The 16,685-nt window shown below is 40.3% G+C and overlaps 1 protein-coding gene across 3 annotated transcripts in view; it reads left to right on the plus strand.

Moving 5' to 3' along the window:
• Nucleotides 1-2,267: 2,267 nt before the first annotated feature.
• Nucleotides 2,268-16,685, plus strand: part of IFT81 (intraflagellar transport 81) — a 42,079-nt gene continuing 27,661 nt past the window's right edge. The window contains exons 1-8 of one of the 3 annotated variants that reach the window (XM_068163482.1): nucleotides 2,268-2,349; nucleotides 2,723-2,887; nucleotides 3,644-3,747; nucleotides 4,309-4,489; nucleotides 7,349-7,438; nucleotides 8,486-8,551; nucleotides 8,870-8,980; nucleotides 10,230-10,314. In XM_068163482.1, the coding sequence (XP_068019583.1) occupies nucleotides 2,744-2,887; nucleotides 3,644-3,747; nucleotides 4,309-4,489; nucleotides 7,349-7,438; nucleotides 8,486-8,551; nucleotides 8,870-8,980; nucleotides 10,230-10,314 (781 nt within the window). In that variant the 5' untranslated portion in view covers nucleotides 2,268-2,349; nucleotides 2,723-2,743. Of the gene's footprint in view, nucleotides 2,350-2,396; nucleotides 2,888-3,643; nucleotides 3,748-4,308; nucleotides 4,490-7,348; nucleotides 7,439-8,485; nucleotides 8,552-8,869; nucleotides 8,981-10,229; nucleotides 10,315-16,685 lie in introns of those variants that run through there. The other 2 variants (XM_068163480.1, XM_068163479.1) reach the window with 2 other exon arrangements.

Consider the following 16,685-nt stretch of genomic DNA (forward strand, 5'->3'; position numbering starts at 1 on the left):
TGAACATTCAGGCACTACTACAGACTGCCAATATCAAGCACTACAACTACTTTGGGCCGCACAGATGAAGAGCACAAAACTGTTGGAAGCCAGGATCAAGAAAACATACAACTTTAAGAATGGCACAGAATCCTCTACACTTTCTCCAGGTAGGGAAGTCTCATAAAACTGAGTTCTCATGTACAATTTTGCTCCTGCTTTCCATCAGTGGAGCTTTCAAACAGTCCAGCAAGCTGGAGATTGTCAGAACAATCAGACTTTGTTTCACTCTGTCATGGTGGAAACCCACAATCTCAGTAGCTTGCCGCCTTCTTATCTTAGCATTTTTTTACAGTTTTCAGAGAATCTCTGAGCAACACCCTCCAACTATACCCAGCACAGATCCCTCTCCATCCACAGCACTGGGAGCACAATCCTCTGCTCTGAGGTCTGCAGGAGGTGCATCAGTATTTACAGAAACAATGTTTCTCTGGCATGAAGCGGTGCACCCACATCCACCACGTCCTATTACCTGCAGGGAGCAGACCTGGACCCCAGTGCCACCACAGAAAATACCATTTTAACCTTCTCTGTAAATTCTATATGCTCAAAATAATCATCAGAAGAAAAGTGTAACTGATACCAGGAAAGCATGTCAAGGGAAAGTAGATCTCTTCTGGGAACTTGTAGGTAAATATGATTCCTAAAGGTCAGTATACCGATTGAAAGCACAAAGGAAACCTGATCTGGTTTTAAAGTTCAAATCCAGGAGTCAGGAGACTTGGATTATTATGTTCCTGGCTCTACCACAGCTCTCATGCACAATCACAAGCAACTCATCTATCCCCTCTGTAACTTAGTTTAGGCAGGTTCAAAGCTAGGACACCAACGCAGTGTCACTTTTCAGGCTTCCCATGAAAACCACAGAATTAGTATCTTATAAAGCATTTTCTGTTCCTCTGAAAGCAAAAAGGAGCCAAGATAGACGCAGTGCTTAGAATTGCAAAGTGTTACATTTACAATTGCTATTTACTGAGTCAAATTCTGCAGTGATTTACAACCTGTGCATTCCAATTGGCACCAATTTAATATGACTCACTGCATATTTTAATCCATCATCTGTGGACTCACATGGGATTCTACCACTATCCAAGAAGCTAACTGCCAATTAGCAGAGGCTCCAAAACCCACCTATTTAAGGTCTAAGCACAGGGCATGAAGAATCTGCAGAAAAAAACCTTGTAGATCAAGAGATAATAATTTAATGAACAAGTTTCATTTTAATATATAGTCTATTTGTGACATTTTGGTATTTTTAAGATCCTGTCCTTGTTGCAGATTTAGCATTGCTAACATGTCACATTTATTGCTACTTTGAGACACAATGACAACTGATGTTCAGCCTTGAGGACATAAATTTGCTGTTTGCCCTTAAATGAAGCCTGGGCACAGGACTGGCATTCTTAATCTCCACAAAGGCCCTCAGAGCATTTTTCCATTTCAAAGAAATTAAGTAACCATTCACCTGATACATACATCAGCTGCACTTGACATCTCTTTGTGCTGCCAAAGACTGCCAGAAATGTTAATTGGGCAACTGCATCAAGCTGCTTGTACGTCTCCTACACATGCGACAACAGCCTCCCCCTTAAGAAACCACAAAGCTAAGTATATACTTTAAAGGGTGAATCTCAAACCTATTTCTGCCTTTCCTTGCATCGAGAGCACTTGTGCTGTGAAGATACCACACGAGAGACTTGGCCTGTAGTGTCTACACCTCAAAATTACCTACAGCGACCACAGCCCTGCTTCCCACACAGCTGAGCAGCACAATCTCCTTACTGCTAAAGCCTTCCGACACCTAGCGATGGCGCTGCCCCTGCCCCTACTGCCTCACCCACGGCGCCAGGCAGAGCCTGCTGCTGTGGCAGCACCACCGGCTGCCCTCTGGTCAGGAGCTGGGGATGAAAATCCCAATTCTTGTCCAATTCGGGGCAGGAAACTGAGGTAGATTGAGCAAAGCAGCGCGGCGGGAAAGGGCTGCCCCAGGCAGGCCTCGACATCATACAAATGCCTCCCGGTGCGCCCTGTCCCATGCTGCCCTCCCTCAAGCTGCAGACAGCTATGAGGAAATGACTGGGATCCCTCGCCCACCAGGACACCCACAGCCGGTCCGGTCTACGCCGGCCCCGCTAGGTCCGACCCAGTCCCGCCCCGCCTCGCCACAGACCACCCCTGCCCCACGACACCTTGCGCACGCGCAGACGCCCTCTCGAGCGGGCCCGATTACAGCCGCTCGGGAGCGTTGGCAGAAGCGCACGGCAGCGTCGGAAGTGACGTCACCATCTCGGCCTGGCAACCGTTACCAGGGTAACTGGGAGGCGCGCTCTCGAGACCGGGGCGGGGGGGGGGGGGGTGTTGCGCGGGACGAGGCCGCCCCGTTGCCTCAGGGCTCCCGACGAGCCCGGCCGCGGTAGGAGCCCGGCCGCCTACCCGCCGCCGTCTCCGTGAGGGGCTGGACCTTCCTCTGTTATGCCGCAGGGTATCCCGTGGAGCTGAGGGGGTTGCCAGGCCTAACCAGGCCAGGCCCAACCAGGCTAGGCCCTGCCGAGCCCGCTGCCAGCTCAGCGTCTCTGGGCTGCGGTGGGCATCGCTGAGGTGGTTCATTTTCCCGCCCTCCTGGCAGCCCCCAGGTCCGTTTCCCCGCCGAGGCCTTGTGACATCTCTTCTGTCTTTTCTGCAGAGGTTTTTCCAGGACACGATCATGGGTGATCAAATCCAGTTCATTGTTGAGAAGCTCAATCAGGAGCCCTTCAGGAAGAACTACAATTTAATCACGTTTGACTCTTTAGAGTCCGTGCAGCTGTTGCAGCTGCTCAATGATGTTCTGGGGGAGATTGACCCGAAGGTAAGGAAGGCAATCAGAGATGCTCAGACCTGTGTATTCATGAACATCTCACAAGGGTTTGACACCAAAATTTGCTTTTGTTTAGGCTGGCTTTGTGTAATCTTGTGGCATGTGTGGTTTGCCAAAATGGTCTGTATGAATCTTCCTGGAAATCAGTGGGCATGGCAAGAATGCCTTCTATTTATACATTCATGTGGTTTTTTGGCAAACCAAGATATGGTTCTGTCCCCTGGAGATGATGAGTGTATATTTTAACTTGGGAATCAGGATACAGATCTTTCCTTGGTTCATCTTGACAATTGCTGTGTTAAGTCAAAAGTCCTCAGGCTCTGTCTTGCACACATACACAGGGCAGGTACTGATGAAGAACTGAACCTCATGACTTGTCTGCTGCAATAGGTGTTTAATCCACCTCCTTTGGGGCTAACAAAAGTGTGTGTAAGATCAGAAGGCATTGTTCATATACCTGGACACAGACACGTGTCTTGGTGTGCTTGGGTATTGGAATTCTTGGTGGAAGTTATCAGTTTGTCTGCATGGATGAGCTTCCATGAGCAGGGAGAATGCACACTTAGAGTAAATGTACTTGGATACACATTAGAGAAAAATCCATCGAGATTTGGTGATAAAAAGGATGTTCTCTGGAGCATCTCACTTCACTGACATACCAAGTGACAAATGGACAAAGTCAATTCTTTTAGTGTTGCTAGTTGGACAAACAGTGGAGAATTAATTTGTTTTTGTAAAACTCTTTAGCATGCTGTTGACATTAGAGAGGAACTGCCAGAACAAACAGCTAAAAGAATGTTGAGTCTTCTTGGTATCCTTAAATACAAACCTCCAGGAAGTATATCAGACTTGTAAGTATTTCTTTGTGTCCAAATCGCGGTAAGACATCTTTAATTCAGAAGTTGTGTGTATTTTTGACCTCCACTAGCTCAGTGGGTATATGTGTGATATCTTGAAGACAGGTCATACCTATAGAGTATGGTATAGGGGATGGCAAAAGAAAGCTCCCGCAGGTGTCTGCTGCCCTCGGGCCCTGTTGCAGCAGCTGCTATTGCGGAGCCAGCCAGGAGAGGGTGCCGCATGACTAGCAGGGTCAGTCCCTTCCCCGTCCCTCTCGGACCAGCCGCCCGGGCCTGGATTGCACCCTCCTGCATCAGGTTATAACTCAGAAAACCCACAGCGCTTTATTCCCAAAGAATATCCAGGGAAAGGAAGCTGGCTTTAGGTTTTTATTGGTCTCAAAGTAGCAGATTTGGGATCATAAATAGCAAACTGGCATCATGAATGTTTTCTCTTTTATCAGCATTATGAAAGTGGAGAGGCACTGTCAAAATATTGCAAATTGTTTGTTCCAAGCCAGTGTTTTTTCGTTTGAGATTGAATAGTACTTTCTGTTTGCTGGTTTTGTATAGGAGCACATTTCGCCAAGGGTTAGTTACAGGAAGCAAACCTGTAATTCACCCTGTCTTGCACTGGCTTCTTCAGAGGACCAATGAACTCAAGAAGAGAGCTTACCTGGCACGTTTCTTAGTAAAACTGGAAGTGCCAGCGGAGTTCCTACAGGATGACACTGTGGCTGACATCAACAAACAGGTACTATTTTTCATGAATAGGCAACATTTTACATTCAATAAAGTGCCAACAGGAGGAGGGATAAATTAATTAGGGAGGTACTGTTGAGATATGTGTTCATCTGAGTTAAGAACATGTTTGAATCAAGGCTGAGCGAAGATTCATAACAAGAAATGTATCTCTTCACCTTTCTTCCAATAACTCTGAAATTTTATATTGATAAGTAGCATTGAATTAAAAGTGCTAAATAATGTTCAAAGCCATGATGGCCAAGACCTCTTTCTAAGTTTTTAAACACTTTTTCCCCCCCCTGTGAACTATGAGATAGATATTGTAACTTTATCAATTACCACTTCAAACTAGTCCTGAAAATATTATGACCAAAAGCCAATGTTTCCTAATTGTCAATTAATTCTATAGTATTTAATGCCTAATGCTTGTATTAGCCTTATCCCACTTCTGCTCCAACCATTTATTTTTTGGGGAGTAAGTAAAAAAATGTCTTTTTCCTGAGCTGACATTCCTACTCATTATGTTCCCACTTCTTTTGTGAGCGTTACGTGTTGATTTTAGGTAGTCAAGAGTGGGTGGGTTTGAAATGTAAGGCTTAAAGTGAACCAAAGTTATGTATTTAGATCTGTATTATCTGAGGTACATATTTACCTCATCTTTATCCAGCTTTCTGTGTTTTGCTCTGTGTAGTGACTTGCGAAATCAGTGGTTTTAAACGCTTGTAACAGGTAACTCGATTTATTCACTGTGCACAGCAAACCTCCATAGTCTGACTGAAGCTTGGCTAAGCCTTTTATTTTTTTGTTACCATTAACAATATTGAATTTATCACTTGGAATAACTAAGCAGAAGCAGCAAAGGGAGAAAGGAATGCAGACTGTATGTTTTTTCAGTATGTCACAGTCTTAATATGTATAAATACCCAGCTCTGTTATTTCCATTACGCAAGAGGTGTTCCTTTTTGGGATTACAGTAATAGAACCATCTTATTAACCTAATACCCTGCTGATTAATTCAAAACAGGAGCTGGGTAATAAACTGCCTTAATGTCATTTAACATTCCAATGCAAATATTTAGATACTAATGAATTAGCAAATTTAGCCTAAATCGTTTCTATATACAGGCTTGCGGTAGTGTCTTTTAAGAGAAACATTTCAAATATGAGAGTTTGGAGATCTTAGAACATGGTTCAAAGTTTTATGGATGTAGAATCAAGCTCCAAGTGCTCAAATTATTTTAAAAGGTACTCAAAGTACGTGCCATGTTCTCAACTATGTTGTGATTTGGACATCAGATTTGCTGCAGTATATAATTTAACAAGTAAGAAACTCCAAGCATAAATCTGGTTGTCCAGTCTACAGTGTGTTGCCCCTACATGCCAAGAACCTTTCTTCCTGCTTCAGTAACCTGTTTTCTTCCATGCTTTGAGTGTGTCCCTTATTTGGGGTGCACAAGGGATAGCTGCCACTTTTATTGGGTGAAAGTGAGAAACCTTCCCCTTGTTGCAATCTGGCAAACGGTGCTATGCTGTTGTTTGAATCATGCCACTGGTCTTGACATTTTGTGTCCCAATAAGGACACAAAGACTCAGTAAGCTCCCCTTTCCAAAAAGGTGGAGAATCCACACGAAGGAAAGCTGTCAGGCATCATCAATCCTGAATGCAGTCACTCAGAGACTGCCTAACAAACAATGAAATATTATTTGTTGAAGTATTTAACTTCTATACTGCAGAAGTGATACAACACAGACCAGTTGTGTTTTTACTCCTATTTTTTTGTAACTAATTCTGGACTGTCCAGTGTGTGCATATCTTATCTTAGTTTTTTATTTGCCATTTCATCAAGCTTTTTCTCTGTTACTTTATCTTCCTCTCAGTAGCCATTTTGTTGCTTCTTTTTAAAATTCCTTCCAGCTTGTCAGTGTGTGCCTGATATTAAAACAACCAGAACTGAACAGAGCACTCAATGCAGTTTCCCCAGGGGTTTGTATAACAGAACTGCTGCTTTGCTGTCTTTCTTTGAACTGTCCTTTGCTATTGCCATTTTGTGTTCAGCATTCATATCAATTGCTCTTTCCAGGAAGTAAAAGATGACTTGATATTCTCTTTTTAGATTTTTCTATCTCATTGAATGGCTGTTTCTGTGGAGATTATCATTTCTTCTATCTCAGCTTGCATTTCTCCAAGTTGAATCTAAATTTGTTTCCTATCCGTATTTCTAAACTCTTTCTGTCCCCTGTTATTTCTCTACCCACACAGACTTTCACACTGCCTCTCAGTATAAGATTACTGGTGGGCAATGTACTGGTGTGGAAGTAGCACACTGTCTACTTCTTCTAACTGCCAAACTACATATATCAATCTCTGTAATATCTCAGGGCATGGTTATGCAATGTGTCAGAACTGCTTCTCACGTGTTAAGTCAGGTGTGCTCTTGGGACACTTTGCTGAATTGAAGCTCAGGGCTCTTTGAATTCAATCCCCATCACTTCAGTCAAGGATGATGTTAGATCAGGCTCTTCCTTTTGTAGCTGATAAATGTATCTATTTGGTAGATGGAGTTAGAGTAAGAGAGAATAATTTGTTAATACAGCATCAACCCTTTCAGATAACATCTTACCTTCCTGTTTTGAAGATGCATTGTGTATTACAAAGGAAGAGGTGAAAATCCTGAAGAAATGCTGACATTTCTGAGTGTATCTTCAAATGGAAGAGAATCCACTGGTTTTTATTTATTTTTGCTTTATAAGTTGGCAAGCTTTTGTGATGAAAAAAATGCCTTTACTTCTTGTTCTCCCCTTATTTCTACCTCCTGAAAAATCCTTCAACACTGAGCTCATTCTGCATGGTTTTTATTTCATTTTATAGTATGAAGAGCTGATGGAAGCATTTAAAAACCTACATAAGGAGTGTGAGCAACTCAAAACATCTGGTTTATCTACTGCAGAAATAAGAAGGGTAAAAATACCTGTCAAAATCGCTCAACCTTTGTTTAGACTTCTTGTGAATGTCAATTCTGTTTTTGTTGGTTTTGTGGACTCACTGCAGTTAATAAGCTGCACAGGTCAGAGCTAGTAGGCACCATAGCTGCCTTTTGGAAACTGTTTTCTGTTGGCAAACAGATGAGAAGGTCCTTGCTTGTGCTTAGAACTGAGCTTTCTGAAGCAGATTGGGAAGCAGGGCTGCCAAGGCTCTGTTCAGCTTGCTTTTCAAATATTAGAGCTCCCTTTCCTCTGTATGCAAACTGACACAAAGCCTTCTGTACTGATACTGGGCAATGATTTCAGAGGCTGTTGAATGAATTATGAGCTCAAGTCAACAAAAATGATGATCCTCTGTGCCTAAGGTGCTGAGTAAAGATATTTGCCCTGTTTCAGTAAAATATTTAATCACAGGTACAGCTTTCCATGGGCAAGCTAAGCAGATGTTTAGATAAGACCTGAATTTAGTGAATTTATTTCCCTGTCTCTCATAACTGTCAATCTATGGAATCCTGCTGTTCTAAGATAGGATTAGAGGAGAATAATAGTCAGATACATGTTTTAGCAGTAGAAAGTGTTTCTTTTAAAGCAACTTTAATACAAAATTGGCAGCAAACATCACTTGTGCAATTTCATGCAAAATTGTCTGCCAGGAAGTGGGTAATGATGGTAACATAAAGAACATATGTTAGACTGCATCAGGTGTTGAATTCATGCTGATTTTTCCTTGATTGTTTCTGTTTGTTTGGTTTTGTTTTAGAGAGATCCACCTGCTTTTATTTTAAATGCTCATGCTAATACTTGAGGATGCAGATGAAGGAACATTAGCATAAAGAGAGTGGGAACTGTGGGGGAAGTAAGAGAGGAGAGAGATCTTCTGATCATAGATCAATATAATTATAACTGCTTCAGTGTTTTCAGAGAAGAATTCTAATTTTCATGTTAATTTTAACAAAGTTTAGTCCAATCCATATTATATCATAAAGGAATTAACATTTCTCTATCAATTTTTTCTGCTTTTTAGGACATCAGTGCAATGGAAGAGGAAAAAGATCAACTCATCAAGCGAGTAGAGCGTCTTAAGAAGAGGGTAATAAGAGAAGTAACGCTGTTACATTTCAGTGTCAGAATCCTTGGCTTGCAACTCTGATTTTGGAATGCAAACAAGGATTAAGATAAACACACTGTATGTCTAGGAAGGAATCGAATAACTAATTGACCCACGGGGAATCTCCCTAGGCGTGAGTCCAGAGCTTTTAAGAATCTTGAGTCCAGTACTTTGCTGTCACTTCTGAGTAGTAACATGTATGGAAAGGAAGTGCTAAGTGGGCTTGTGAGACATATGATCTCTTTAATGCATTTCTCAACTATCTGACAGTAACATGCACTATTTATCCACTTGCTGTAGGTGGAGACAGTACAAAATCATCAACGAATGCTTGAAATAGCAAGACAGCTGCGCTTAGAAAAAGAAAGAGAAGAGTCTTTGGCTCAACAGAAACAAGAACAAAAAAATCAGGTACTGATATAAGCACATCTATTAAAATAAACAGTTGTTGACATTTGTTTGGGAATCGTGCATTTAAAGATGTATGTCAGGAGCAATAGCACAGAGCTTCTTCCAACACTCGAAAATGAAATCCCATTTAAATCAGAAATATTTCTGCACATTTTAGAGGAAGAGGCATGACCCTGCAAGTTTTGAACACCTCATTCAAGGTACTTGGCTGCCTCAGCTGCTCGTGACCTCATCATTGAGCAGTCCCAGGAAATGTTCCATGACTTACTGTGGGAGCACCCAAAGAGAGTTCTTTGTATTTATGGTAGCGAGCAAATGTTTCCCTACTTTGATTTCTATCTATGCATCTGCACTAAGATTTCAGGGGTTGAGCAGCACAGCCTCAGCTACTTACTGGGAGGGGTGAATGTATTTGGGAGTGACCTTGGTGTTTTGGTCCTTGAGTTTGGCAAAACTGATATCCTGAGAAGCACTGGAAGCGGTTGATATCTGAATATAAGGGTGGATTTTATTCCTGAGCTATGCTGTCAAAAGAAGATACTTTAATAATATCTAATGCCACATTGTTACATCATTTCACCAAATTCTGTAGCATAAGCTTCAACACTATATTAAAAGATGGAAAAAATGCTGGATTTCCAGTCTCACAGTCTGTATCTGGCTGCAGAATCAATGTGAATCAGTCAGATTCAAGCTGTTGGGTCTTTGCTTGAACCTGAGTGAGATCACAAGTAAAACAAATAGGATGTCCAGCTAATTCCAGTTCTCAGTACACATCTCTTTGAATCATAAAAGTGTTCATCATCTGAGTTTTGTCTGGCAACAAGCTTTCCTGTGTGCTATCAGGTTGGGCAGTGGATTGCTGTGACAGCTCAGCTGCATTGAAGAACTGCAGCGTGAGGATGGTTGGCAGCTGCAATCCTGATTCGTGCTGTCTTTTTGTGCTTCTGATGTTCCAGCCACTCCAATTTTGGTTGGAAATTGTTTAATGAATTTTTGCCATACCTCTTGGGAATTTAAGAATACTTTGCTTAACGCTAAAGAATATCGGGTAAACCCAGGCCAATTGCTGAAAATTTGTTTTGGCACATTCCCTTGTGAAACAGTTAATCACCAGATGCTTATAGCTACAATTCTTTTGATACTCTTAGTGTCTCTGGTGCGTATTCATTTTGATACTCTTGTTTCAGTCATTTGAATATGCATCTCAAAGCAATGTGCTTATGTCTGTCCAATTCTCTCTCAAAAGTTGTTCCACGCAGAGCAGAGACTGCAAAGAGCACAGCTCCAGCTGAAGGAGATGCACCATGCAGTAGTGGATTCAAAACCTGAAAGTGAGTAGTAATCTCTAAAGGCTGGGCCTTGACACATTTCTGTAAAAATTAAATCCAAACTGGATTGCTGTCACTGACAGAGTAGTGCCAAAGAGCATATAGGAACATAAGAGAATGTAAAGAAAGAAAGAACTTGTGTTCTAAAAACTTGTGCTGGGGGTCCTAAGCCTGAGTGTGCTTTGTCCCAAAAAGCCAGGGAAACAATCACCTCTACTTGTTACTAAACATTAAAACAGCTAAATACTGAATAGTAACCATAATATTCTGCAAGAAATGCACAGTGGAAAAAAGCAGAAACCTCTTAGAAAACACAAACTTCCGATGTAGTGAGGTTTTATGCCTCTTGTGTTTGTAACTGGGTGTTGGTGAAATATTGCTGCTTAAAAACATTCTCAGTGTATGTACAAATACCTTGAGTACCATTTTTCAGTTGGTGTGAACTTGTTTTTCTAGTTATCTTCTATGAAATACTTGTTTGAAAAGCTTCTTATTGGGGTTTCTTATTGGAGTGCAGTTTTGTGTTGTAGTTTTGTGTGGTACCAACACTAAAGCTACTTGCTAATTAAGCTTTTTTAATAGGTCATGGATTATACATGTACACACAGAGAGATAGATTATAAGTGTATATATACTTGAGAGATCTGTCTGTTACAGTCTATATATTTGTATATGAACATATTTGCTTATATATGAAAAGGCTTTGTTCTCCTGGTGGGACTGTAGCTGCATTGCATTGACAACAAGAAGACTGCTGATCCTCATTTTCAGCGATCCCTCAGTCTGCAAATAACTTCAGCAAAATAAATTCTGCTTCTTGTGGGGGAAGTTAGAACTCTGTGATCATTTCTAAAAGTAGCAGGCGGGACAGAATTGCAGTTACCAGATAAATGCATAACTAACTGTCTCCAAAGGCCACAATTTGACAGCCTCTAGGTTTCTGCAGGTTTGATCACTATGAGGGACGTATAACAAGGATGAACCTGGCAGTTTGACAACAAAACTGGGCGTCAGTTTAGGGTTTATTGTTTCAGATGTATGTAATCTTCGGCGAATCACTTAACCCTTTCCTGTTTGTCTCTTGCACTTGGTTATTAATAATCCTTCACAGAATTGCTGGAGGGTTTATGTGCTGTTCACACAGGCTTTGGGGCTGTTTTATAGGGAAATATTTTACTGTGTGTAAAGTAGTGTGAAGGCATAAGGCTCAGAATGGTCCTTTCCACAGGGCTTTGCCAGTTACATTCAAAGTTGCCATGGTAAACAACAACAAAAAAAAGCCATCTAGTAATTTTTATTTACTGATTTAAACTTAAAAGTAATCATTGTCCTGCTCTTTCCTGTACATGTAATACTCTAGTTGCATCACACAACTGTTCAGCAGCTCTTTTGAGTTAGAGCATTTTTTCAGCCCCAACCACCACATTGCATTGTTACTACTTTGTACTATTTTTTTTTAAATGATGCTCCTCAGCCCCTGTACCACAAAGGGAACTCAAGTCTTCTTAACTCAAAAGGACCTGCAGTGGATTTTATAACTGTTTCATTTCTGCAGCAACTATCAGAGAGTTTATACAGCAAAGCTGTGTCAACATTTCTGTTTCAGTTCCTGTATTTTTTTAAGGCCAATGGAAACTTGATGGGCTCAGTTCAGAGAAGCAAAGGTAACCCAATAAAAAGCCAGTAAATATGTCATTTAATCACTGAGATGAAAATAAACATAAAGTTAACATACTTAGTTTCCTTATCTTGAGTCCTGCTTGCAGGAGGGAAAAAAAAGTGTTTAGATGTTCTGAAGAAAAACTTGGAGCCCTTACTTAAGAAAACTTGAGTTGAAATTTTGCCCTAAGACTTCAGGGCTTAGCTTTGTGATTGCTTTTCCCCACAACAGTTACAAAGATACTGCCTGTAGTAGCAGTTACAGAAAGCCAACTGTGTTTTCTAAATAATTGAAATAAGGTGACCACAGTGTACCAGAAAGCATTCCATTTATTTTAAAAGCTTTGTTGGTCTACAGTTATCACAATTTATTTTCTTTTAAAAATTCCTCTTGGCTGCACTTTGGTGCCTCAGCTGCCTACTGCTATCAGCATAGCTTGTACGCTGACAGTACAGCCTCTGGTGATGGATTTTCACTGCAAGTCAGAGACTTGCCTTTAAATAATTTTCTTCCATTTTTTGTGCTTCAGGTGTTTCTGCTTCTAGAGCAAGATAAAATGATAGAAGTCAGTGTCAATGAGTAAAAGCTTCTTTGTCTTACAGATGGATGCTGCTTTGATTACTTCATCTCATAATTAATTTAGGCTGAAGTATTTGAAAGCAGTGTAAAGGAGCTCTTTAAGACACAGCTAGCATATATTCATGAGTATCATTAACAGCAGTCTGCTTTAGCCAGGAAGGTTTTTAACTCTTAGAATATTTAGAAGCTTTTGTACTGTATGGTGAAAACCAGGTGATTGTTATGAGGTGTTCTGTAGACTAAAATGGATCAGACTGGCTTTGCTCTTTATTAATGTCACTACTACTCAGTATATTGAGTAGTAGTGAGACGCAGCTACTGCTGGTAGTACTAAGTAACGTGAATTTGCAGTTTCTGTTAGGGTTTTTTTTTACTGTTATTATTCCAGATATTCATAGTATTTTTATTAACACTGACCAGTAGTTTGAATAACCTAGCTCATGCTTGCTCAGCAAGATTACCATTATTTTGCTCTCAATATCTCTGCTGGCACAAGCACAAACTGTTAATGCCAAGAAGTGAACGGAATGACAGAAATTCTTGATCTCTGTCCATTTTACAGAACATTACTGTTGACTTTATTGGCAGAAATATGAATAAGTGGATGACTAGCTTGAAAATATTGATTAAAAGAATGTGTTAAGATGATTGTTGTTGATAAACAGCAATATGTGTAATTTATATCATTCTCTAAGTTAATATGCAGTAATAGATTTAGAGCACTGAGAACTGCAAAGACACTGGTCAAAAAGGAATTGCTTTGTATAGATGTCTTTTTTTATGTCATCCTGGACACTTGATGAAAAATACATATTTAGGATATTAATTTATTTAAATATCCCATTTTTTAAAAAATATCCAATTTGAACAAAAAAAAATGACACTTTTCCACAGAACTATCTTCCCCTAAAATTCCTAGATTTACATGATCTCCACTAGTGTTGCAGACTACATAGCAATTAAAGTTATAGATGTATTTGGTAAAGGACAATGTCTTAAGTGGAATGTTACTTTCAGCTTTAAATGATTTTATTTATTATAAAGTCACTGACCACTGATGCAAGGTCAGGGGTAAAACACTTTTAAGCTGATTTCCCACTTTGATGAAAATACAGGTCTGATTGGTAAGATTAACAGTACTGCTATGGTTTGGTTTTTTTTTTAAAGGCCATTAACTTAGCTTCCACTCCATTTTGAAGAACAAGCAGCAAAACCCCAGCATGATATCTGTTAAAAAGATTAAAAGGAGTTTATTGAAAGTTTTAGAAATAAATTCAATCAAGAAATCACCACCAAGTGGATATGTTTCTAATTGGAACACGCAGTGTCTGGCTCTCTTCTGTTTAGTATTACATCAGATACTTCATAGAAAATAATAAATAATTCCTGGTGAAATAGTCAAGTGAATTAATAAGTGGGAAAATGACTGAAAAATGAGAGGAGAGAGTTGATGTGATGTGACCTTAAGTCGCTTCCAAAGCCGAGCCCATGCCAACACTATGTATTTTAAGGAATAGCCAAATGCCGCAGTATTCCTCCAGGAATAATGTGTGTGCAATGTAGCTACAGCATGTGGGACTCTTCCCTAAGCAGTGACTCTGAAAAGGACTTCTGGGTCATTTTGTAGAAACAGTAGAGATGGAGCTCCTCTCAGTGTCAAAGCTTTGGTGCTATCCATGCATTTATGTATGGGAGAAGATGGAAAAGGAGAGTTAGTACTTTTTGTTTCAGCTTTGATATCTCCATCACTGCAGCACCAGAATTCAAGAGGAATCTTGGAAGGTCTGAGAAATGTCAAGGAGCATCAGTAATAGCTATAAAACATGGAAAGCATAGCTTACAATGGGAAATTCAAACAGCTTTTCAATTTTACAAGGAGATATGACAAGGCTAATTTCATCATAAGCTGTCAACATTTGCATGGCCCAGGCTTGTGTTTGATACAGGGAAATTCAAAGTGATGTCACTGGAAGCTGTGGATGGAATAATTTTAATGCTCTTTTGTTGAGGGGTGATTGCACAAAGGGAAGTGAAGGCTTTGGTGAAAGTGAATGCCATGTGGAAGTCTGTTCTAGACCTGCTTTTGTCACACATGGCATTCCAATATTAAGCAGTTTGGGTAGATAGTCTATAAAATGAGTTCTCCTTTTTCATTTTTCTTCCCTTTGGAAAAAAAACCAACCAAACAGTATTGTTGCAAATGGGTTTGGTACAGACTGCACAACCGGTAGCCTGGAGAGGGGAAAGAAGTAGGGAAATAAATAGGAATCTGAGGCAGAGGGAATAAGATTTTAGATCCATTAGCAGAATTACGCAGGGAAAATTGCCTCTTTCCTGCATGACTGAGCAAGCACCAAGAAACTCTCCCATCCCTTTCTTTGTAAGAATAATAATAAAAAAATTTGAATGGAAAACATGAGGAGCTGCTCTTAATAGCTCTCCACATGTAAATACGTAGTTGGCAGAAGCTTGCTAAAATAACCTTAGGGCACAGAGCCAGGCTTTCTGTGCAGCTTACGTATGTAGATTTTTGTAACCATAAGTCAACGTTAAAACATCTTTAGAAGAACTTATATGTGTAATGGAAAGATTTGAAGTATGCTTGTTTTTCTTTCCTCTGGCCTGGGAATGTTTTTCACTTAAAAAAAAAAAACCCAACCACCAACAAACCAAAACAAGAGAGCTGCCCTATGTTTTGTCTTTTAAGGTTCTGTTAAGCAGCAGAAATAGCTTTTAGGTAGCTACTTCTTCATGTGTTGAATCTTATGGGAGGAAAAATTTATCCAAAGTATTGAGGAAATAAACCACGTTAGTCATGAGGGATATTGACATCATCACGTCTTTCCCCATCAAGATTCAAGTTTTAACTTGCTTTTCTACTTGTGTTACTGTCAGGAGCAAGCATGATGCAGAACCAGTCCATGTTGAAAAGAAGTTGGTAGTAGCTCTGAGGGTATCTGAGAAATAAATCTTGATAGTGATCAAGGTTATACCCTGTGAAGTCAATAAGTTCCAGTTCTTATGAAAGCAATTGTTTAGGTGCGGTCATTTCCTGAGATTACTGACAGATCTACAACAAATTATCTAGCCATGGACATTTGTATAAGAAAACTGGAGAAGTACAAGAAATAAAGCATATTGCTACTAAGAGGAAAACAAGAAATTGGTTTGAATAGATTAAAATATTAATATTTAATATCAGAATAATTTAATTAATATAGCTTTGATTTCTCCACCAAAGATCTTGGCTATAAATACCGAACTGGCAGTTGTGTTCCCAGGCCATTCTGCAGTGATAATTCAGCTCTCAGTGTACGTGGGAAGTTTTGCTGCATTTGCAGAGGTGGTAGATTTCTAGTGAGACATTAAAATGTGGTCCCTCCTGCCCAGCTCTGTTGTGGGCTGAACAAGACTGGAATTGAGATCTTCTGGAAGAAAGAAGTGGGAATTTTCTCTCTGTGAGTACAAGTGTGTTTCTTAGGGACACCTGTAATGCCAGGTACATGATGGCTATTGCATACGTGGAGTAACTCCACTTACCATTCTGAAACTGTGCTGTGGGTGTTGCACAAGGTGAATGCCCTTTCCTCAAAGGGAAGAAGATCCTGTGGCAGTATTGCTTTTCATAAACTCAGAAATCAACAAACTAAACTGCTGGAAAAGAGGAGTCCCCACTGGTTTTAGTTTGTGTTGCCTAACTTTGTTAACAGCACAGTTTTCCCTAGGGTCTGTTTTCTTTCTTCTAGTTCTTGAGGCTTTCTCAAGGACTGATGGCTTATTTCCTCTCTGGCAGCTAGACCAAGTAGCTTTCCTTTCAGTCTGAGCTGGCAGCAGAGGGTCAGGAGAATCTGTCAGATGTAAACAGTCCCTGAATAATGGGGGCCCTTTTTCCTAGACTTGTATTTCACTTTGTTCTGACCTTCTCCCTTTGTCACTCAGTGAAATGGTCAGCAGGTGTTTCAGCCTGAGAAGCATAAAAAACCTGCTTTCACCTACAACCTTTCCCATCTCTATTTCAGTCTATATACTGTCCTGAGCTTAAACATTTGCTCTAACAAGAAAAAATAGTGTGCTATTTGCAAGGAGGGAATTTATAAGTATTCCAGCAAGGAAACAGACCTTTAAAGTGAGCATA

This window comes from Melanerpes formicivorus, unplaced genomic scaffold (assembly GCF_026170545.1).
Source record: "Melanerpes formicivorus ecotype bairdi unplaced genomic scaffold, bMelFor1.0.p_v2 SCAF_72, whole genome shotgun sequence".
NCBI classification, from domain to species: domain Eukaryota; kingdom Metazoa; phylum Chordata; class Aves; order Piciformes; family Picidae; genus Melanerpes; species Melanerpes formicivorus.